Source organism: Natator depressus, chromosome 1 (assembly GCF_965152275.1).
Source record: "Natator depressus isolate rNatDep1 chromosome 1, rNatDep2.hap1, whole genome shotgun sequence".
NCBI classification, from domain to species: domain Eukaryota; kingdom Metazoa; phylum Chordata; order Testudines; family Cheloniidae; genus Natator; species Natator depressus.
In genome coordinates this window covers 138,183,982-138,205,557 of record NC_134234.1, presented here as the reverse complement: position 1 = coordinate 138,205,557, position 21,576 = coordinate 138,183,982, and the positions used below count along the sequence as shown (strand labels likewise).

General features: G+C 44.4%; 1 protein-coding gene across 4 annotated transcripts in view; it reads left to right on the top strand.

Moving 5' to 3' along the window:
- The window catches only part of SH3KBP1 (SH3 domain containing kinase binding protein 1), a 363,156-nt gene that overhangs the window by 252,156 nt on the left and 89,424 nt on the right, over positions 1-21,576 (top strand). For all 4 annotated transcript variants that reach the window (XM_074967845.1, XM_074967825.1, XM_074967818.1 and 1 more), the window contains one exon: positions 15,990-16,065. In XM_074967845.1, coding sequence (XP_074823946.1) covers positions 15,990-16,065 — 76 coding nt within the window. The remainder of the gene's footprint in view (positions 1-15,989; positions 16,066-21,576) is intronic.

Below are 21,576 nucleotides of genomic sequence, written 5' to 3'. Positions count from 1 at the left end.
TTTAAAGCTAGCAGAGAAATGTATGTAGCAAAGTAACAGTAATTCATAACTTGTATGCAGGTTGTTTGTTCATACAACTCTTAATTGGATACGAGAACAAACAGCAATTTAACAGGAAAATTCAATGCAATCTGTTGGAGTATGTGGTATTGGAATATTTTCAGATTCTGCAATTGTAGATAATCCGGTTTGCCTGCCTGCAAAGGGATGGCGACATGTAGTTAAAAAAATATTTGTGATTTGTTTTCACTCTGCACTGGGTGAAATATCTTCCTAGAAATTAAAAAGTAAAACTTCAAGTATGTGTGAGTGTAGATCCCACTGTAAGTGCATGCAAGATTTGATTTTTTTTTTTTTTTAATCGTAGTGTCCATCTGGGCCACACATGCGTTCTGTGCCTCCTCATGCTCCCATGGTAGGGCATAAACACCATATACATTGGTGATTGCCCCTAAAGGAGGTGTATTCCTCCTTACCATCACCAAGATAAATGTTGTTCTCCTCTTCGAACAGAAAATCCTCTTCTCTGAGGTTAGGTGGACACTGCAGAGAGACCTGCAGCTTTCCTTACAGGGCTCAGCCACCAGTGTCTCGTAAGGACTGGCCACTGTTCTGGCCAATACCAAACAGGTCAGCCCCATTCCTGTTATAAGCCACTCTGGGCCTATTTGGAGAACTGTGGTCCACTATCTCATGTATAGAGAAGCCCGGTCTCCACCGAACTCCTCACCAGCATCTTTGGCCAGATCACCTATGCCAGAGCACAAGGAAGAACCGGATTTAGGGACAGAGCAACAACAGCATCTCACCATCAAAGAAACCAAAGGAACTCTCTTTGTCATTGAATGAAGCAGTGTCCTCAGCACTGGTACTGGTGCCGGATGACTTCGTCTTTCCAGGAGATCCTTGAGGATTGCTGAGACTCTGGAGATAGAGATCTGCATCAGATCAGAGAAATCCTGCAAGGTATTTGACATCTTGTCAGTTTCTGGTCCAGCCAGGATCACCCTCCCCAAGGACATACTTGATAGCTTGATCAACTTGTGAGAAAATTTTTCTTCTCTGCCTCCTTACAACTATGCATGGCTAAGTGCCACGTCTTACCGGCCAAGTATGACTTTCTAAACTAGGACAAAGCAATGCCTTTCCTCTTGAAGCTCCTGCATGACAACAGGGAGGAGCTCAGAAACATAATTAAGGCTAAGACATTCTTACAGAGACATAATCGGTGGCTAAGACATCCTTACAGGTGGTAATCAACAGTGCTTCTCTTGTTATAACCACAGGAACATTCAGAGTGATGTTTCCACCATTGTGGAGCTGGGCAGAGGTGTAGATGGAGGAAGCCATTCAGATGAACAGAGGAGACAACTATATAGAAAGTCAGGAATTTAAATCCACTCTGCTGAGAAACTTTTCCTTCCTTTTTCAGGCCTTTTTTTTTTTAAATGTGAGAATTAAACTTCCCCCTGTCTGAAGTGCCACTGTACTGACCCTTCAGTTACTGTTAACTCTGTTCTTTCAGCAGAGCTCATGTAGAGGGTCAGGAAAACCCCATGGTAGTAAAACTAAGTGTTGCTGTCATGGAAGGCAGTTCACATAGAGCTGAGTTTGGTACCACAGGAATAACTGATTCTAGTCACTTCTCTGTTTTAAATTTCTGTGACAAAGTAGGATACATTTATTTCTGGAGGACTTTATTGAAATGTAAAATAGTTCAGATTTGAGGCTTAAAAGACTTCAAGATTTGTGTCCCTTTAAGATGTAAATAGAAAAAGTATTCCCCATCACCACCAAAAAAAAACCCAACACCAAACCCACCCTGTTTAGTTGATAAGAAGCTTGTTTATGCTCCTGTTCATTCAACATCTAGAAGAAACTGGTAACTGTTTGCTTCTTTTTTGTAGTTGAGAGCCTCCCTCTCATAATTTGCCTATCAGAGATTTTTTATTGTTATTTTTTCATTTTCTTAGTTATTAAAATAAATACAAAAGAACAAAGGCCTAGTTTTCTCTTATTATAGTAATAGTCTTGGATTTGTGCCTGAAGCAAAAAATCAATTTTTTCATCACATGTAAACAAGAATTCAAAAATAGTAGCTGAAGGGGAAAGGGAAAGCAATGGCCAAAGAATCTTTGCATTCCTTTCCCCCTGCCCCAGTCAGTGGAATTTTCTGAACTTCTGAGAGCACTCTGAGATAGTGTGACTATCCTCTTTCTCTTCTTTGCAGGGCCTTGTCACAATCACCAATGTCTGAATAGATGAGACAGAATTCTTCTCAAAGGGCACGTCTTCACTGGCAACATTAAAGCGCTGCCACGGCACAGCTCTCCTAGCGCTATAAAAAACCCACCCCCATAAGGGAAATAGCTCCCAGCGCTGGGAGTGCAGCTCCCAGCGCTGGGAGTGCAGCTCCCAGCGCTGTCTACACTGGCACTTTACAGCGCTGAAACTTGCATGTTTTTTTATTCCCCTGCACAAGAAAGTTGCAGCGCTGTAGAGTGCCAGTGTAGACAAGCCCAAAGTCTGTCAATATAAATTCTAAATGAAAGATAGTGGTATACACTACAGTACAGTGCTAGGCTCTTAAACTGGTGCAGAAGTTCTGTATTTCCTTGATACAGTCCTACTATTCTGAAATAAGTGTCCACACAGGGTCTTAAACAGGTAAATTTCCGAGTGTAGACGAGCCCTTAAGTTGATGCCATGAGAAACCTACCTGTGTTAATGCATAGATGTTAAGGGGGAATTGTATTCCTTTAACTGGAATATAACAGAGCTGGAGTATAACAGAGCCTTCAGTCCTGACCTGAGCAGATCATGAGTGAGAGCTTGACTTTGCTAGCATCCAGAATCACACAATCACCACACCATTTGTGTTGCAAATTGTTTATAACATTGGACTTGTGCCTTGTTTTGATTCTTTATGACCTTTAAAGAAGGTGTAAAATATTTTTAAAAAATCTTGATCAATTTTTCCCTCAAAACCCAATCTTTTCTGGTTGTGCAGAAGGTCTTGTTGAAGAGTTCAGACCATGTTTATTGTGGCACCTTAATTGAAGTAGTGTGGGTGTGGAATCTTTCACGAAGGCAGCTTCTGTGCTGCTAACTCACATTATTTTATCATGAGTTTTGTAATATTAAGTGTTTAGCCCGGAGTCATGTGACTATATGATAATCTAACATTTCATTAAAAAAAAAGTTTCTGGCTCTCATAGTTCTGAAATAAAGCTTGAAAATGTGACCTGAGTGTATCCTAATGGTTCAAAAAACAGAAAGCAAACAAAAAACTCCCAAACAAACAAAATCAACCCCCACACCAAGTGCATTATTTTTAAAATCTCTCTTGATTTAAGATAATCTGACAATTTTTATTTGCCTGGCTGATGCTTTTTCAGTGCGTAGGATTGGCAATTTATCCAAAATATTATTCTTAGAAGTTATACAGGAGTTTAAAAAAAGTTTTTCCTTCTCAGTTGCTCAGCTTTCCCTATCTTGATTCTTGTGATGTCAGCATTTCACTAGTTCTCCAGTCATCACTGAATGTTCCAGGCAGACAAGCCCTCATTTTTTAATGTAAAATACAAGTAGATTCATAAAAACAAAAAAGTCCAGGCTTTCTGTATAATCATAAAGAAGCAAAACTGAGCTCAAGTCAAATTTTTCTCCCTTTTGCATGTCACCTTTAAGACAGGCTCAGGTGTTGCAGGTGACGGCTGAAGGACCTTAACGGAGCAATGTGATGGATACTTGCATGTTGTCTACCCATGCTATGTTTGGCTTTAACCTGTGTTGTCCCTCACTCTTATGGATATCACCCCAATTCCAAAATTTTATATTTTTTTATATATATGTAACCCTTCTGCCTGTCAGAGTTGGCAGCAACAAGGGCCAGGTTCAGTATCTAGGGGTTCCATTCTAATAGCACAATGCAAAACCTGCTCGAGCCCCCACCCAGTGACCTGGGACAAATATATACCACCCCCGCTGGGCGCCTCCAAGAGGCAATACTTCCCTCTTGCGAGCACATAGTCTGAGTGTAACAAAAAGCCTTTTAATACCTTAATCCACCTTTTAATAACAGAGAGAAACAATGTGGCATTATGTTGGGGAAACACCACCAACAGGATTCATAACACAACCAATGAGCAAAAACCCACCGCAAGCAAATTGGGGCATGTCCTTTCCCTTTAGTTCTTGAGTCCAGCAACCCAAAGTCCCAAAAGTCCAACAACCCCAAAGTCTCTGTCCCTGGTCAGGGCAGCCCCAGAGTTCAAAAGTTTACCTGCTGAGTTTTACCTCCCAACCTGGGTGGAGATTGGGGGTGGGGGGGTTTAAGGGGCATCTTACGCGGTCCAAAGCTGATGGCCCCACCTCTCCATGGGGCTCTGCTCTGCCAGCCACCCCATGGGCTGCTCTAGACATCCAACAAACTGCTCTGCTCCACCAGTTGTTCTGCGCCGCTCACCGTCCCACAAACTGCTCTGCTCCACCAGCCGCTCTGCTCCACCATATATCTTTAGGCTCCCCCACTACTTAACACAACACTCAGTGATTTCAGCTCTTAGTAAGTTTAGCTCTTTTGTGATTTCAGCTTGTAGTAGGGGAGCCTCAGTGCTGGTACACCATTAGCCCAAAGTGAATTCAGCTCAGCAACCTGTAACTAGACTCCTAATGGAATCAAAATTAGCTCTGATATTCCACAGTGGAGAGAAGAGGAAGTGCAATTAGCATCACAAGGGGGGCCCATGCCACCAAGTATTAATACCTGTCCCCAGCCTCTCAATTCACAGAGTTTTGGAACCCATGTCCCTTGCCTAGCGAGTGCTACTTAGTTGATAACAAAAGGCCATCATAACAAAAGGCCAAGTGCAGTTCCACTGTCCTTGATTCCCATAATCAGGGTAATAACAATTTATTCTTCCTGCCCCAATAACAGAGACACTGGGGATCCCACAGCAGCCAAAGTGACCATTTGGGCAGCTATGGCCTCATTCTAGGCGGGGTGGGTGTTCCTATGCAAATGAGATCAGCCCCTGAAGTTCTTTTCCACAACTTGCCACACCTCACCACCAGATGTCAGGGTGGAGTTCATCCTGACTCTGCTTACATCTATATATATGTATGTATATATATAATATAAAGAGCATTATTTGTCACACAGTGACTACAAGAGAGGTAACTTGCCATCTCTACGGTGTTTATGGCAACTCTTAGTTTGATAACTGGGAAAAGCATGGACTGCAGTGATAGGGCTATGCAGTGTATGTGACTTCACAGTGCCACTGAAACCCATTGTATTAACTACTGCCTGTTATTTTAATGCTAGGTATTGGCTTCATGAAACCAAGCATTAATGCCTGCAGGTTGCTGCTAAATCTGTGACATCTCTCTTAATATCTGTACAGCAAAGCTTGGCCAGTATTATTATTCTGATTGGCTGTTTTTGTGCAGGAAAGGTCTCCTTCCCCTTTCTTCTTTAGGATCCACTAGCCTGGAGCCATAAGATATGGGGAATTTGTGTTTGACAGCTACGTAATCCAACTATTGTTACCCCACAGGACAGGCAAGATCAAGATACTCTTGTGTTGGTGATATATTCTGGTGCCTGTTGAGAGGCAGCCTGGGCTGAGAGGCAAGGAGATCTGGGTTCTCTCTCTGTGTCCACAACAAATTCCCTTTCTGATCTTAGACAAGTCACTTTGTGTCTCCTTTTCCCCATCTGTAAAATAGAAATATTAATTAATATCTACCTGCTTCAGAGGGATGGTGAGTCTTCATTAATGTTTGCCTAGTGCTCTGAGATCCTTCCTCGTAAAAATGTTAGCATTTAGGTTGTGGTGAATTTGGGAGATGAATAAACAAAAATGAAAGCGAATACTTGATATTCATACTAACTATTATTGTATGTCAGCATTTTGCTGTGTGAATCATTGTTTCCGAAACAGCTTAAAGATTGTATGTAATTTTTTCCTCTCCGGCAGGAAGTGGTTTCTCCTTTACAGTATAGTAAGGGAAAAGTGGGGTAGGGTGAGAAATTGTATCAAGATCTTGCCAAGCAAAGTTAGAAGTGTTTGTCATTGATCCTGTGGAGAACTAGGAAGTATCTATATTATTTTTATGAATATTGTGCTTGTCTCTCCGTGTGTGTTCATGATGGGTTACTTGCTATGGAGTTAGATCAAAAGGGGTTGTTATGGAAAACAAGCAGAAAAGGATAAATAGTGGCCTGGATAAGAATCATCCCAGCAAACACTCAAACACAATAGCCAGATTTATAGCCATGAAGAAGCTACTCCTCAGACTTAACCCTGGTTACATAACACTTTTGCTGTGAGAACCTGCACTGATCAGTTAAAAGGTCTTCCCTTCAGAAAGAGAGGTGGGAAGTTATCTGGCTGCTGCAGGATGGTGCAGACTGATTGAGAGTCCGGGGTCTGCAGCAAGTAGGTTGTAACTTTGGATCCAAGAGAACAGGATGGCCCAAAGCTAAGTAATGCCTGCTTAGGGGCTTGAGAGTTATGCCTAGGCCCTACCAAAGCCACAGCCATGAAAAACGCGTCACAGACCTTGAAATCTGGTCTCTTGTGTGCTTTTACCCTGTACTGTACAGATTTCATGGGGGAGACCAGCATTTCTCAAATTGAGGCTCCTCACCCAAAAGGGAGTTGCAGGGGGGTCACAAGGTGATTTTCGGGGGTGGGGTGTCACTGTATTGCCACCCTTACTTCTGCGCTGCCTTCAGAGCTGGGCGGCTCTTGGCCAGGTGCCCAGCTCTGAAGGCAGAGCCCCACCAGCAGCAGTGCAGAAGTAAGGGTGGCAATACCATCCCATGTCATCCTTACTTCTGCGCTGCTGCCTTCAGAGCTGGGCGGCCAGACAATGGCAGCTGCTGACTGAGGGCCCAGCTCTGCAGGCAGCAGTGCAGAAGTAAGGGTGGCAATAACATACCATGCCATCCTCACTTCTGCGCTGCTGCTGGCGGCAGCTCTGCCTTCAGAGTTGGGCTCCCGGCCAGCAGCTGCCACTCTCCGGCCACTCAGCTCTGAAGGCAGCACTGCTGCCAGCAGCAACGCAGAAGTAATGGTAGCAGTACCGCAACCTCCCCTCCAATAACCTTGCAACCCTCCCACAACACCTTTTTGTGTCAGGACACCTACAATTACAACACCATGGAATTTCAGATTTAAATAGCTGAAATCATGAAATTTACGATTTTTTAAATCCTATGACCATGAAATTGATCAAAGTGGAATTTGGTAGGACCCTAGTTATGCCAACCAAAGTATGACAGTATGTGCACAGATCTGTGTTTATTTTAAACCCATTCCTGGGAGTGCTGTGCATCTTTTGGTGATATAAATCATACTTCATTTTGAAAAAGCTAGTGGGTGTAACAGCCATCCTTCCATTCAGGCTAAATGAAGGAGTAGTTAAATGTGTCTTTGTTTAGTAATAGCTGAAACAAGCAGGGCCACTGCCGAAAACATAGACCCTCATGGCAAGACTGAGCAGAAGTTATGCTATGTTGACTGAGGGGTTTCTTGAGGACTGATGCAGCAAATGCAGGGGAAAAGTCATTGACTGGTGGAGCGGTCTGTTTTTATGCGTTTGTGAGGAGGGGGAAAATACACCAGAGAAGCAGGAGAAAAAAAGGACTTAGTCAGAACAAGCCCCGGGAGCATGGCCCTGAGAGCGCTTTTGGGATAAGTGCTGACTGGAAGGGGGCTTGGAACTCTGAGCAAAGACACTGTCTTTCGTTGTTCGATTCCTGCAGTGTTCAGGGAAACTGGACTTTATGCATTCCTTGTAAGTAAACAGGATTGCATCAAAAATGCCTAACTCCATCACCAGTTTATCTTTGTAATGGAAACAACCCACAACATCCTGAATTTGACTTACCACTAAGGTCATAAATGGGTAATAATACCACTGCTGTCCACAGACTCCCAAAGGGAAACTCTTGCAGGTGCCAAGTCCGTTGGGCCTGCTAGTTATTATGGTTGGCAAGTGCAGGGAAGGTTGTAACCCTGAGATGTAACTGAAGAGGCTCAACTTAAATGTACCCCCCAAATTAAAAAACATAGTAAGAGAACCAAAAAAGTGCCACTGTGACTAAACAACAAAGTAAAAGAAGCAGTAAGAGATGAAAAAGGCATCCTTTAAAAAGTGGAAGTTAAATCCTAGTGAGGAAAATAGAAAGGTGCATAAACTCTGGCAAATGAAGTGTAAAAATATCATTAGGAAGGCCAAAAAAATAATTTGAAGAACAGCTAGCCTCCTTTTACTGAGCTAGGTGGGCTCCCTTCAGCTGAGTGAGCCCTTGTTTGCAAAGAAGGGTGGATTTTACCTCAGGGACTCCTCATACTGCAGGGAGGCTGGTGCAGGGAGGCTGAGCTCGCCAGGCCCAGGGTGCCCCCGGAGCGAGCGGCCAGCTAGGAGCAATAGGGCACGGCACAGGGGGATTGGTCCCGGGAGTGGGGGGCCGGCCGGGAACAATAGGGCCCGGGCTGGCTAAGGTGCCGATATGTCCCGTTTTGGCCAGGACAGTCCCCTTTTTCAGCTCTGTCCTGGCCGTCCCAACTTTTTCGCCAAACCTGGGCGTTTGTCCCAGCTGCAAGGCAGAGCAGAGAGAGGCAGCTGCTGCCTGCGGGTCAGCTGTAGGCAACAGTGCCTGCCAGCAGGAAACTGGAGAAATTTGCTGCTGGCGGGCAATGCTGGCTTCAGAGCTGACCCCCTGGGCAGTGCAGAGCTGGGGGGAGGGGGATCAGTCTCAGCTGGGGGAGGCGCAGAGCTGGGGGAAGAGGGGATCAGCCTCAGCTGGGGGAGGCGCAGAGCTCGGGTTGGGGTGTGGGGATCAGCCCCAGCTGCGAGTGGCACAGGGCTGGGAGGGGGAGACCTCACCCTGGGCAGTGCGAAGCTCAGGGCGGGGCAGCCGGCGTGGGGTGGGTCGGGCGAGCTCATGCTGCCCTCCCCCCCAGAGGGTCTGCAATTAATGCACATTTAAAAAATTAACGCATTAATTGTGCTGTGTGCTAATGGCAGTTAATTGACAGCCCGAGTAATAAGTCATGAGGACCAGATGGTATTCACTCAAAAGTTCTGAAGGAACTCAAATGTAAAATTGCAGGACTACTAACTGTCGTCTGTAACCGATCATTTAAATCAGCTTCTGTACCAAATGACTGGAGGATAGCTAATGTAACAACAATTTTTAAAAAGGACTCCAGAGGTGATCCTGACACAGGCCGGTAAGCCTGACTTCAGTGCCGGGCGAACTGGTTGAAACTGTGGTAAAGAGCAAAATTGTCAGACACATAGATGAACATAATCTGTTGGGAAAGAGTCAACATGGTTTTTGTAAAGGGAAATCATGCTTCACCAATCTACTAGAATTCTTTGAGGGGGCCAACAAGCATGTGGACAAGGGGGATTCAGTGGATTTAGTGTACTTAGATTTTCAGAAAGCCTTTGATAAGGTCTCTCACCAAAGGCTCTTAAGCAAAACAAGCTGTCATGGGAAAGAGGGAAGGTCCTCTCATGGATTGGTAACTGGTTAAAAGATTGGAACAAAGGGTAGGAATAAATGGTCAGTTTTCAGAATGGAGAGAGGTAAATAGTGGTGTCCCCCAGGGGTCTGTACTGGGACCAGTCCTATTCAACATATTCATAAATGATCTGGAAAAAAGGGGTAAACAGTGAGGTGGCAAAATTTGCACATAACACAAGACTACGCAAGATAGTTAAGTCCGAAGCAGACTGCAAAGAGCTACAAAAGGATCTCTCCAAACTGCGTGACTGAGCAACAAAATGGCAGATGAAATTCAATGTTGTTAAATGCAAAGTAATGCACATTGGAAAACGTAATCCCAACTATACATAAAAAATTACAATAAAAATAAGTCTAAATTAGCTGTTACCACTCAAGAAAGAGATCTTGGAGTCATTATGGATATTTCTCTGAAAACATCCACTCAACGCAGTCAAAAAAGCAAACAGAATGTTGGGAATCATTAAGAAAAGGATAGAGAATAAGACAGAAAATATCATATTGCCACTATATAAATCCATGGTACGCCCACATCTTGAATACTGTGTGCAGATGTGGTCGCCCCATCTCAAAAAAGATATATTGGAATTGGAAAAGGTTCAGAAAAGGGCAACAAAAATGATTAGGGGTATGGAACGGCTGCCATACGAGGAGAGATTAAGAAGACTGGAACTTTTCATCTTGGAAAAGAGATGACTAAGGCGGGATATGACAGAGATCTATAAAGTCGTGAAGGGTGTGGAGAGAGTAAGTAGGGAAGTGTTATTTACTCCTCATAACACAAGAACTAGGGGCCACCAAATGAAATTAATAGGCAGCAGGTTTAAAACAAAAGGAAGTATTTCTTCACACAGCGAACAGTCAACCTGTGGAACTCCTTGCCAGAGGATGTTATGAAGGCCAAGACCATAACAGGGTTCAATAAAGAGCTAGATAAATTCATGGAGGATAGATCCATCAATGGCTATTGATGCCAGGATGGGAAGGGATGATGTTCCTAGCCTCTGTTTGCCAGAAGCTGGGAATGGGCAACCGGGGATGGATCACTTGATGATTACCTGTTCTGTTCATTCCCTCTGGGGCATCTGGCATCGGTCACTGTCTGAAGACAGGATACTGGGCTAGGTGGACCTTTGGTCTGACCCAGTATGGCCGTTCTTATGTTCTTAAGAGTGGTTGTATTGCGGGGGCCAACCTGAAAGAGAAATGAAGGCTTGGGACTGCCGCTTGAAAGAGGTGAACTCAGAGACTGGAGAAGAGTCTCAGATGGACCAGCTTACCCAGGGATCATGACAGCTCCCACACTTAGTAAAATGCCTAACTCTCCTATTTAGAGGTGAAAGAGAGTGTGGTAGGGTATGTTGGTCTTTGGAGTTGAGAAGGGGAGAAACTATCTGGACCAAAAGCAACCTTTGTGAGCTGGTCTCTGGAAAGAAAACCCACTACTACAGGGATGTGTCCAGGATCAGCAGGAATTAGAAAGTTGGATTTGCTTAGTCCTTGTTACCTGCCGATGACCTCAGGAGGTACTTGACCTGCCAACTTTCCCTAGGAAGGGGCCTAGGATGACATAAAGACAAATCAGAAAGCCGACAGCAGGAACTCTGGCCCAAATAGCAGGGGAGGGGGATTTATCTTTCTTCTGGACTCCTTTTCTGTCCTTTCACTTACTATAGATTGGTAACTGTGAAAGAAACACCTGCTGTGGGATTCTTCTCAGACATGTCCTTGGTTGGCTGTATGTTTTATTCTTCTGAAAACCTAATAAACAGTCAGTGTGTTGACTATGTTGGAATAGAGAGGATCCTGTGTCTCAAACACTGGAGGAAACTGACCTTATATCTATTTTTAAGTTAACAATTCAAGTTTTATTGATATTCAGAATAAAAAGAAATGGAGATACTATGTACCCAAATATACTCAAAGGCAATTGAATCAAGCTTTCAATAAGAAGAGAGGTATTAGTATGTACAAATTGCGTAAAGTTTCCTGAATACCTTTCACTGGAGGACTAGAGGCATAAGTGGAAAGTACCTGTGCTGCCAGGACATGCCCATCTAAAGGCAAATTTATGTACTTATCATTGTTATAGCTTCACTTCCTCTCCCTAGTAAATCAACGGGCCCTGCCCTCCCCTCCGCATCACCAGTTAAACATTTCCGTTGCCCTTCAAAAACTTCATTTGTAACGTTCCCTAATTTTGACACACACATCAATGAATTCTGGGCTCATCCTCTCTTTGTTGTTGAGTTCTGGGACCTCCCTGCTCTTCCCCAAATAAATGAGTTTGGCAGATACCAGATCATGTTGCAGGGCATCCTGACCTCCCAGCAACTCTTCTCCATGTATACTACTCTGTTCCTTTCCGCCTCTCCCCGCTGGGTAAAACACCCATGGGGGCCAGTTTCTCATCTTCCATCTTTTTAAGAAAAAGCGTGCCTGGCTCGGCTTCTGTCCTCCCCTTCTGCAAAAGAAAGTGGTATCTTGTGCCACTCTGCTCTCCTACCTCCTGTCCTGAGCAAAGAGCAAGTGGCCAGGGGCTGCTTTGTTTCCGGCTGACCTTCCAGTAAAGCAGACAGTGGTGTTTGGGCCATTTTTTTTCCTTCCTTTCTCCCTTCCCTCCAAGGAAGGAGGGAAGGAAGCTCATCAGTCCAGCTCACCCCGTAAGTCTGGAATGCACTAGCTTCACCTTGTGTTCAGTTAGTTAACGTTTGTTATTAACTGTTGTTTCTAGTCATACATACATTTTTCCATGAGCTAAACTCAAAAAAAAGGATGGGTTTTTTGGTTGAGGTTTTTTTTGTTTTTGTTTTTAGTTTTAGCGTATAGTCAATGATTCACCCATGGTGTGTTTAAAAAAAAAAAAGCATATGGATACCAAAATATTTCTTTCTTCCTAATTGTTTCAGTAATGTTCTCATTACAAAAAAAAAATTTGAAAAATCCCTTGACTCTCTTGTTGGAGCTAGGGTGACTTACACTGTACTTGTGCTGGAGCACCCGTGGGAAAAAAAATAGCTTAGCACCCACTGGAAGCCCCGCGGATCAGCTCCTCCCTCCTGCCCCCAGCGATCAGCAGTTCAGTGGCATGCGGGAGGAGCGGGGGCAGGAAGAGGCAGAGCGGGGGTGGGAAGAGGCCGGGTGGTGGCTTTGGGAAAGGGGTGGACCGGGGGGCCAGCACTCTGGGGGAAATCAGAAAGTTGGTGCTTCTGATTTAAATCATGTGCTCCAATATAGCCCCAACCTGTTTTTGATGCAGAACCATAGATGAGTTTTTGATATGGAAATATATACTATTCCAAGTGGCGGGGAGGTATGTAGCCATCCTTGACCCCACTTGCCTCTCGAACGACCGCTCCATCTTCTTTCTCCCTTTAATCTCTCAGCCCATTGAATGTATTGTCTACTATTGCTGTCTGGAGTTCATCTCCTCCAGTTCTATCCTAGACCATCTCCAGTCCATCTTCTGCCTTAGACTGCTCTTGCCAATGTCTCTGATGAACTTGTCCTAGCCAAATCTCAGAACTAGCAGTCCCTCCTCATTCTGCTTGGCCTGTTAGCCTCCTTCCTCACAGGCAACCATGCTCCTCTTCTTGAAATGTTTTCCTCTCTTGGCTTTTGTGACTATCCTCTTCTGTTCCGATCCTACCTCTCTAATTGATCTTTCAGTGTATCATTTGGAGAATCCACCCCATCCTTCCTCCAGCTTTCTATGGGGGTTCCACGGGGCTCTGTCCTTGGTCCCCTTCTTTTCTCCTTCTTCACCTTATGACTGAATAATCTCACCCACAGACAAATTCAATTACCAACTCTATGCTGGTGACTGACAGATCTACTTCTCTACTCCAGACCTAAAATCTCAACCCGTCTCTCTGACATCGCCTCATGAATGTCTAGCTATCAGCTCTAGTACAACATGGCCAAGCACAGCTCTTAATTCCCCTCCCCTCCCCACCACTTCCTTTCTCAGTCACTGTGGACAATACCACCATCCTGCTTGTCACTCAGGCCAGTAACCTGGGCATCATCTTCAACTTAGACCTCTCTATTTTCGTGTATCCAGGTTATGTCTAAATCTTGCAAATCCTTTCTGCATAACATCTCTAAGATACGGTTTTTCCCAACCATCCATACAGATAAAACTCTCATCCAGTCTCTCATCATTTTGGTTTCTGCAATATCCTTTTCTCTGGCCTTGACAAATGCAGTTTTGCCTCACTAATATCCATTCAGAATGTTGCTACAAAGATCATTTTCCTAGCCTGCCATGTCGGCAATATCAGCCCTCTCTTTGAGTCCCCGCTCTATTGCGTCAAACACAAGCTTGTTTGTCTTTACTTCAAAGGCCCTTCATGGCCTATCCCCACCCTAACTAGCATCTCTCATTCAGTGTCAAAATGTTAACTCCTGACTCCGATCAGCTCAGGATGACAACCTCCATTGCCCCACTTGTTAAATTTTCAAACAAGCACCCTTGTGTTTTCTCCCATGCTGCCCTTCATGCGTGAGAGGAGCTCTCCTTAAACATCCACGAACTACCTTATTAGCCTCCTTCAAATCCGTCTCAAAACTCTCCATAAGGCCTATAAAAAATGGTTAAGCTGCTGGTACACTAATATCACTGTCTGCCTTGCTAACCAGTATTGTCTCGTTTTACTTTTACTTCCCCATCTGTCTACATCCATCTGTTGTCTCTTGTCTTATAGTTAGATTGAAAGTTCTTTGGGGAAGGGACTGTCTTTTTGTTCTGTGTTTGTGCAGCACCTACCACAGTGGTTCTCAACCCGCAGCCCAATTATGCACTAAAAAAAAAAAATGCAAAGCTTGCTGCTCCTCCTTTCTGGCAGGGGACGGGGACGGCTGATGGGGAAATGGCGGCAGGCAGCCCTGCTGGAGTGCTTCTGCCAGCAGGGAAGGCTAAGCAGCCCCCTGTGGCAGGGGAAGAGCTCAGCAGTCCAATGCAGGGGGCCCTGCCAGGCAAGTGGGTGCTGAGGGAGCCCAGCCTGGGCAGGCCCCACTCCTGCTCCAGCATGACTATTTGCATTGCTCCCCAGGGGCCAGAGCGATCCCTGGCTGTGCTGCCAGCTCAGCCCGGCAAACACAGTCATCTCCCAGCAGGGCCGGTGAGTGTGGCTGGGGGGCAGGGCACAGGAGAGTGGGTCTCTTGCGGGGGGTGGGAGGGGAGAGGGAGTTAGGGGGTTCTGGGAAGTGAGAGAATGTGGGGCAGTGGGGGGCTTGTGGGGGGTGCTGGGCAGCATAGGCTCAGGAACTAGGGGTGTGGCTCCGCTCCTGGCCCTGCTCTGTGGAGGGGTCTCTGGGCCGGGGGGGGGGGGTGCTGGGCATATGGGTCTGTGGGGAGTCTTAGCAGGGGGTTGGTGTGGTCACAGGAGTCTGAGGGGGGTGTCTCTGGGCAGGGGAGTGCTGGGCATAGGGAGTCGGGGGGCACTGGGCAGGGGATCAGTGTGGCGTGGGTCTTCCCCCAAAGAGAAGGGGTACCCTGGCAGCACAGGGCTGGTGAGGCCAGTGTGTGTTTGGCACGGTGTTTCTCAGCCTGTGGCCCACAATGGTAAATAGGTTGAGAACCACTGACCTAGCACAGTGGGGTTCTGGCCCATGACTGGGGGCTCCTAGGTGCCATGGTTATACAAACAATAAAAGTAGCCAGATCCTTGACCATAGATATTACCAGGCTTTCCAGGGGCATAATTTTCATTGTAGGTTAGAATAATATATTTACAAAATTAAAAGTAAAAAATGTACATCTATAAAGATCACGGTCAGTGAAGAAAAATAATGGTTGTGCAGTGTGTGCATACTGTTCCTTCAGCTTAGCTGTCTAACACTGATGGTGATGCATTATTATACTGCTTGGTGAACTAGATAATATATGTACTTAAAATGACAAAAAGGGACACTGTCCACTTAAAAAGCACATTTATGTCTGAAATTTGTTTACCGCCTATTGTTACTTGTTACACCTAATACTAGTATAATAGCAGGAAATTGGAGGATTTTTTTTTCTTTTTTTTCCACGTTATTTCTTCGTTTGGCAGCACTTTGTAAAAGTCAGTTTCCCTGTATAATCCATTTACCCATCTTGTTTCTGTGGGTCTTTCACACAGCAACATTGAAGAGGAAAGTATTTTTAAAAACAGGAAAATGTGACTGTAAAATCACACACAAATTGACAGAGGCATTTAGGGTAGGAGTACTACTTTGAAATCTTTTTACCTTTTCCTTTTTTCTCCCCCCGACCCCTTTTTTACCTTTTTCTTTTTTCTCCCCCTGCAAACTGACTAGATTTCAAGTTGTCCATGTCCCTTTAATATAACTTTTTCTCCCCCCCCCTTTTATTTTTTTGCTCATGATTTCTGCACTGTTGCTAAAGCTTTAACTGGGAAAATAAAGGTTTTAAAGAGGAATAATTTATTTATTTCAGACTGTTGGGAAGAAATTACCTCCAGCTACAGCAGCTCAAGAGCCAACGAAAATAGAAATGGACAGCAGAATCAAGAGTAGGTCTCACTGTTTGTTTTTTCCTCATTTGCACTCAGAGCTATTGAGCCTTTTGGGAAGTGTTGAATATTTTTTCTTTGCTTTTGGTTTTAGCAATTTTCTATATGTCTGAAAAATAAGAAAAGCAAGACTGCAAATATATTCAGCATGGAGCTTTTAATAATTAAGCTTCTTAGGAAGATCACTGCTTTGTCCAATGGAGACGTATTTAACTATCACACAAAGCAAATTAAACACAAACTGCTCCTGCTTTAGTCTTATTTTTTGATAAAAATTATAATTAAATGTATTGGGACCTAAGGGGAACTAAGGGGGAAAATAAAGCCTGAATTAGCAAAGAAATTGATTAGAAAGTGAAGCTTAGTATTTCTAGGTCAAATTTCTCCTCTCTGATCTACACTTGAGGCTCTTTATTACACATTCTCCATTTACTCCCTTGATATCAACAGAGATCTCCACAGCTGATAAGAAATCTGTAATGTAGAATGGATAGGAGAATATGGCTCATAGAAATTAGAGCTGGAAAAGACCTTTCAATATATATCCAGTACAGCGTTATTACTCAATTATTTTTCAGTTTTAAATGAACCAAAAAAATTATTTTTCCACTGCTTCCCTTTTGGAGCCTGGTCCATAACCTGAAGAGATTTCCCTGTTAGGAAATTGTTCCTAATTTGTAGATTACATTTTCCTATGACTTATTTCATGTAATGACTCCTTTATATCACTTGAACTGCCCAACACAATTTCTCTCCCTCTTGAAGTTTCTACCCTTCAGATACTTATGGGTAGTTTACACTGTGACGGGTTCTCCCCAGGGTGCCACCTGGGACTGGGATACCACTAACCCCCCCCCCCAACCCACCCGCTTGGGCTCCCTCTCACACTATATTGCTGTGACAAGCTGAAAAGCCCTCCACTCTGCACTTTTACCAGCCTTCATACAGGTGGGGCCACACCTAGCTACAGGCTCTCTGTCCAGCTTCTTCAATGAATCAACAATGGAAAGGCTACAGCTAAGGCAACTCCCAACTCCCCAGGCATGCAGCCCCTCTGCAGTATAAGCCCAAAATTGTATTGTCTTGCACTGCACAGGAAACTGTACAGTGTAAGCTCAGAAAGTTCACCCCCTCCCTCAATGTGGAGAGGAATATGCAACAGCCTTTGCCCCTGAGCTAAGATTCCCATACACTTCACATCAACTCATTGGTTTAGATAAAGCAAAAGCAAGTTTATTAACTACAAAAGATAAATGTTAAGTGATTATAAGTGATAGCAAACAGATTGAAGCAGATTACCTAGCAAAGAAAAAAAACACAAACTAAGCTTAATATACTAAATTGATTGGATATGAATTAGCAGATTCTCACTCTAAGAGATGATACAAGCAGGCCACAGATTCTTAAGGGACAAGCTGCACTTGCTTTAAAGCTTGGAATCCCCAGGTGTTTCATTCGCAGGCTAGAAATCCCTTTAGCCTGGGTCCAGCACTTCCCCCAGTTCAGTCTTTGTTCCTCAGGTGTTTCCAGGAGTCCTCTTGTGTGGGGAATGAAGAACACCAGATGATGTCATACCCTGCTTTATATAGCTTTTGCATATAGCGGGAACCTTTTGTTTCAAAGCTTGGTTCCCAGAACAGTCTGTGGAAAAATACTGACATCCCAAGGAGTCCGGCATGTGATCTGAGCACATGGCCTTGTAGGGTCATAGCAGCCATTACTCACAGGCTGTTTGGAGTGTTCCCAGGAAGGTTCATCACCAGGTGGGAAATAAGCTGCTCCTAAGGCATATTGTTTTTTTCCTAATGGCCCACTGCCCTGAATAGGCCCTTCCCAACCCACTGTCTAGACTGAAAGTATTTTGTCTAATGGGCGTTACCCAGGTGTAACTACATTTGAAATATAGGTATATAGTCAATATTCATGACTTCAGATACAAAAATGATATATGCATACAAATAGGATACTCATATTCAGCAAATCGTAACTTTTCCCAGGACACCTCACATGACTTATCTTGCATAAAATACATAATAATTATGTCATAATCATATCATAATATCACTATGAAGAATATGTCACAAACATTTTCTCCCAAACTTTAGTAATCATTTAGCCTATCTATCTATATTTTATTTCTTATAGTTTTTCATTATGTGTTGCTTTCCTTAATAATTTTTGTTGTTCTCTGACCTCTTTCTAAATGTGCTGACATCCTGACACTTAATGCATGTCTGGTCTTCCTCACAAATATTTTATGCACTCTTCGGCCCTGGGGACATAGCGTCTCTTGATGTAGGTATCATACATACAATGTAGAATTGTATAGAACTACTTATAAGCAAAGTACAGAGGTGGTGAAAGTTAGTTGTTGGATGTAAGCTGATAAGAAAATCATGGTAAGTAACAAAATAGGGCAACGTGCACCAACTTGCTATTATTTTAGCCTGCAAACTGGGTATAGTTTGTACACTGAGGAGGAGGAAGAGAGGGAGTTGTAGCAGGAAAAAGACTGGAGGTGACCAGGAAGAGGCCATACAAGCAGTAAGTTCCACTGCAAAAATTCTGAGGCTGGGAAAGCAGCTAAAAATCTATTAATATTAATGTAATATGAGGCAGTCCTCCTACTTTAATATACACCTGAGTGGATTTTCCCAACACTCTTGGGTTTTATGCTTTCCCTGAGGTAAGCAGGTGCAATTCCCATCTAAGTCAATAGGAGAGTGGCTCACTCTTATATTAGGATTAACCTTAGTACCTAGTTGAATGGTGCTACTTGCACCTCCCTGGAATATTCCTCTGACACTTTGATTTTTTTGGCCAGAAACATCATCTCTTTCTTCTGCATACCTCTTTCACCCCTGCTGTGTGCAAATAATACTCAATTTCTTATATGTGATCAAAATTGATGGGATGAGCCTGTTCTTGCACAATATCAAAGTGGAATAAGCTAGACAACATTCCCGTTTACACCCAAATTTTTGACCCCATAGAGAACCTCTGCATTTTCCCCAAACTTTGTTGAATTGGGACATTTTATCCATGCTGGAATCTACAGGCTCCATTTGAACCTTTTTAGTGTCTGTGGTCTTGCTTGGGAGACAGGGGACTGAGGCATGCATGTAGACTCATTGACTTTAAGGCCAGAAGGGACCATTGTGATTATCCAGTCTGACCACCTGTAATCTCAGGCCACAGAAACTCACCCACACACTCCTGTAATAGACCCCTAACCTCTGGCTGAGTTACTGATGTCCTCAAATCATGATTTAAATACTTCAAGTGACAGAGAATCCACCATTTACTCCAGTTCAAACCAGCAAGTGACCCATGCTGTAGAGGAGAGCAAAAAAAACCCACGGGCTCTGCCAATCTGACCTGGAAGAAAATTCCTGGTGATCAATTAGATCTTGAACACGTGGGCAAGACCCTCCAGCCAGACACCCAGAAAAGAATTCATTGTAGTAACTCAGAGCCCTTTCCATCTATTGCCCCATCTCTGGCTGTTGGAGATACTTGCTACTAGCAATCACAGATGGGCCACATGCCACGGTAGGCAAGCTCATCATACCATCCCCTCCATAAAGAACTTATCTAGCTTGTAACCAGGTACGTGTTTTGCCCCTTTGAAGGCTGTTCATGGTGAAACCTTCACCTACTTTCAAGCCTAAACTTCTTGATGGACAGTTTATATCCTTTTTTCTTTTGCCCACACTGACCCTTAACTTAAATAACTCCTCTCCCTCCCTGTTGTTTATCCCTCTGTTGTATTTACAGAGAGCAACCGTATTTCCCCTCAGCCTTCAGTTGGTTAAGCTAAACAAGCCAAGTTTCTTAAGTCTCCTCTCAAGGTGGGTTCTCCATTCTTCTGCTCATTATAGTAACCCTTCTCTGCACCTGTTTCAGTTTGAATTCATTTTTCTTAAAATGGGAGACCAAAATTGCATACCGTATTCCAGATAAGGCCTCACCAGTGTCTTTTATAATGGCAGTAACACTTCCCTATCTCTACTGGAAATACCTCGCCTAATGCATTCTAGGCTTGCATTAGCCTTTTTCATGGCCACATCACATTGGTGGCTCATAGTCATCCTGTGATCAACCAGTACACCCAACTTTTTCTCCTAGTCCCTAAGTGCATGACCTTGCACTATTTAATTTCATCCCATTTCTATTAGTCCAGTTTTCAAGGTCATCCAGATCTTCTTGTGAGATACAGTAAAATGTGCCTTAGCGACCACTTCTGAAGAGAGACCACCCATCACGAGTGACTACCTGCAGAGGCCACAGAATGTTTTCCTCCTATAATTTAACTGTGAGGAGTGACCACCTGTCGTCTGCAACCAGCAACCATATTTTGTTACTCCATCCATAAAAACAAACCTGTAGGACACATGATCTTCCTTACTTCTGTGCTGCTGCTTGCGGCGGCACTGCGTTCAGAGCAGGGAATCTGGCCAGCAACCACTGCTGTCTGGCTGCCCAGCTCTGAAGGCAGCAAATCTTTAAAGAGAGACCACTGCTTACAAGCGACCATTTTTGCTAAGCCCTGGTCTACACTAGGAGTTGAGGTCGAACTTAGCAGCATTAAATTGATTTAACCCTGCACCCGTCCACAGGACGAAGCCCTTTTTTCCGACTTAAAGGGCTCTTAAAATCAATTTCCTTACTCCACCCCTGACAAGGGGATTAGTGCTGAAATCGGCCTTGCTGGGTAGAATTTGGAGTACTGTGGACACAATTAGACGGTATTGGCCTCCGGGAGCTATCCCAGAGTGCTCCATTGTGACCGCTCTGGACAGCACTCTAAACTCAGATGCACTGGCTAGGTAGACAGGAAAAGGCCCGCGAACTTTTGAATTTCAATTTCCTGTTTGGCCAGCGTGGCAAGCTGCAGGTGACCATGCAGAGCTCATCAGCAGAGGTGACCATGATGGAGTCCCAGAATCGCAAAAGAGCTCCAGCATGGACCGAACGGGAGGTACGGGATCTGATCGCTGTATGGGGAGAGGAATCCGTGCTATCAGAACTACGTTCCAGTTTTCGAAATGCCAAAACATTTGTCAAAATCTCCCAGGCCATGAAGGACAGAGCCATAACAGGGACCCGAAGCAGTGCCGCATGAAACTTAAGATGCTGAGGCAAGCCTACCAGAAAACCAGAGAGGCAAACGGCCGCTCCGGGTCAGAGCCCAAAACATGCCGCTTCTATAATGAGCTGCATGCCATTTTAGGGAGTTCAGCCGCCACTACCCCAGCCGTGTTGTTTGACTCCTTCAATGGAGATGGAGGCAACACGGAAGTTTTGAAGACGAGGAAGATGATGATGATGAGGTTGTAGATAGCTCACAGCAAGCAAGCAGAGAAACCGGTTTTCCCGACAGCCAGGAACTGTTTCTCACCCTGGACCTGGAGCCAGTACCCCCCGAACCCACCCAAGGCTGCCTCCTGGACCCGGCAGGCGGAGAAGGGACCTCTGGTGAGTGTACCTTTTAAAATACTACACATGGTT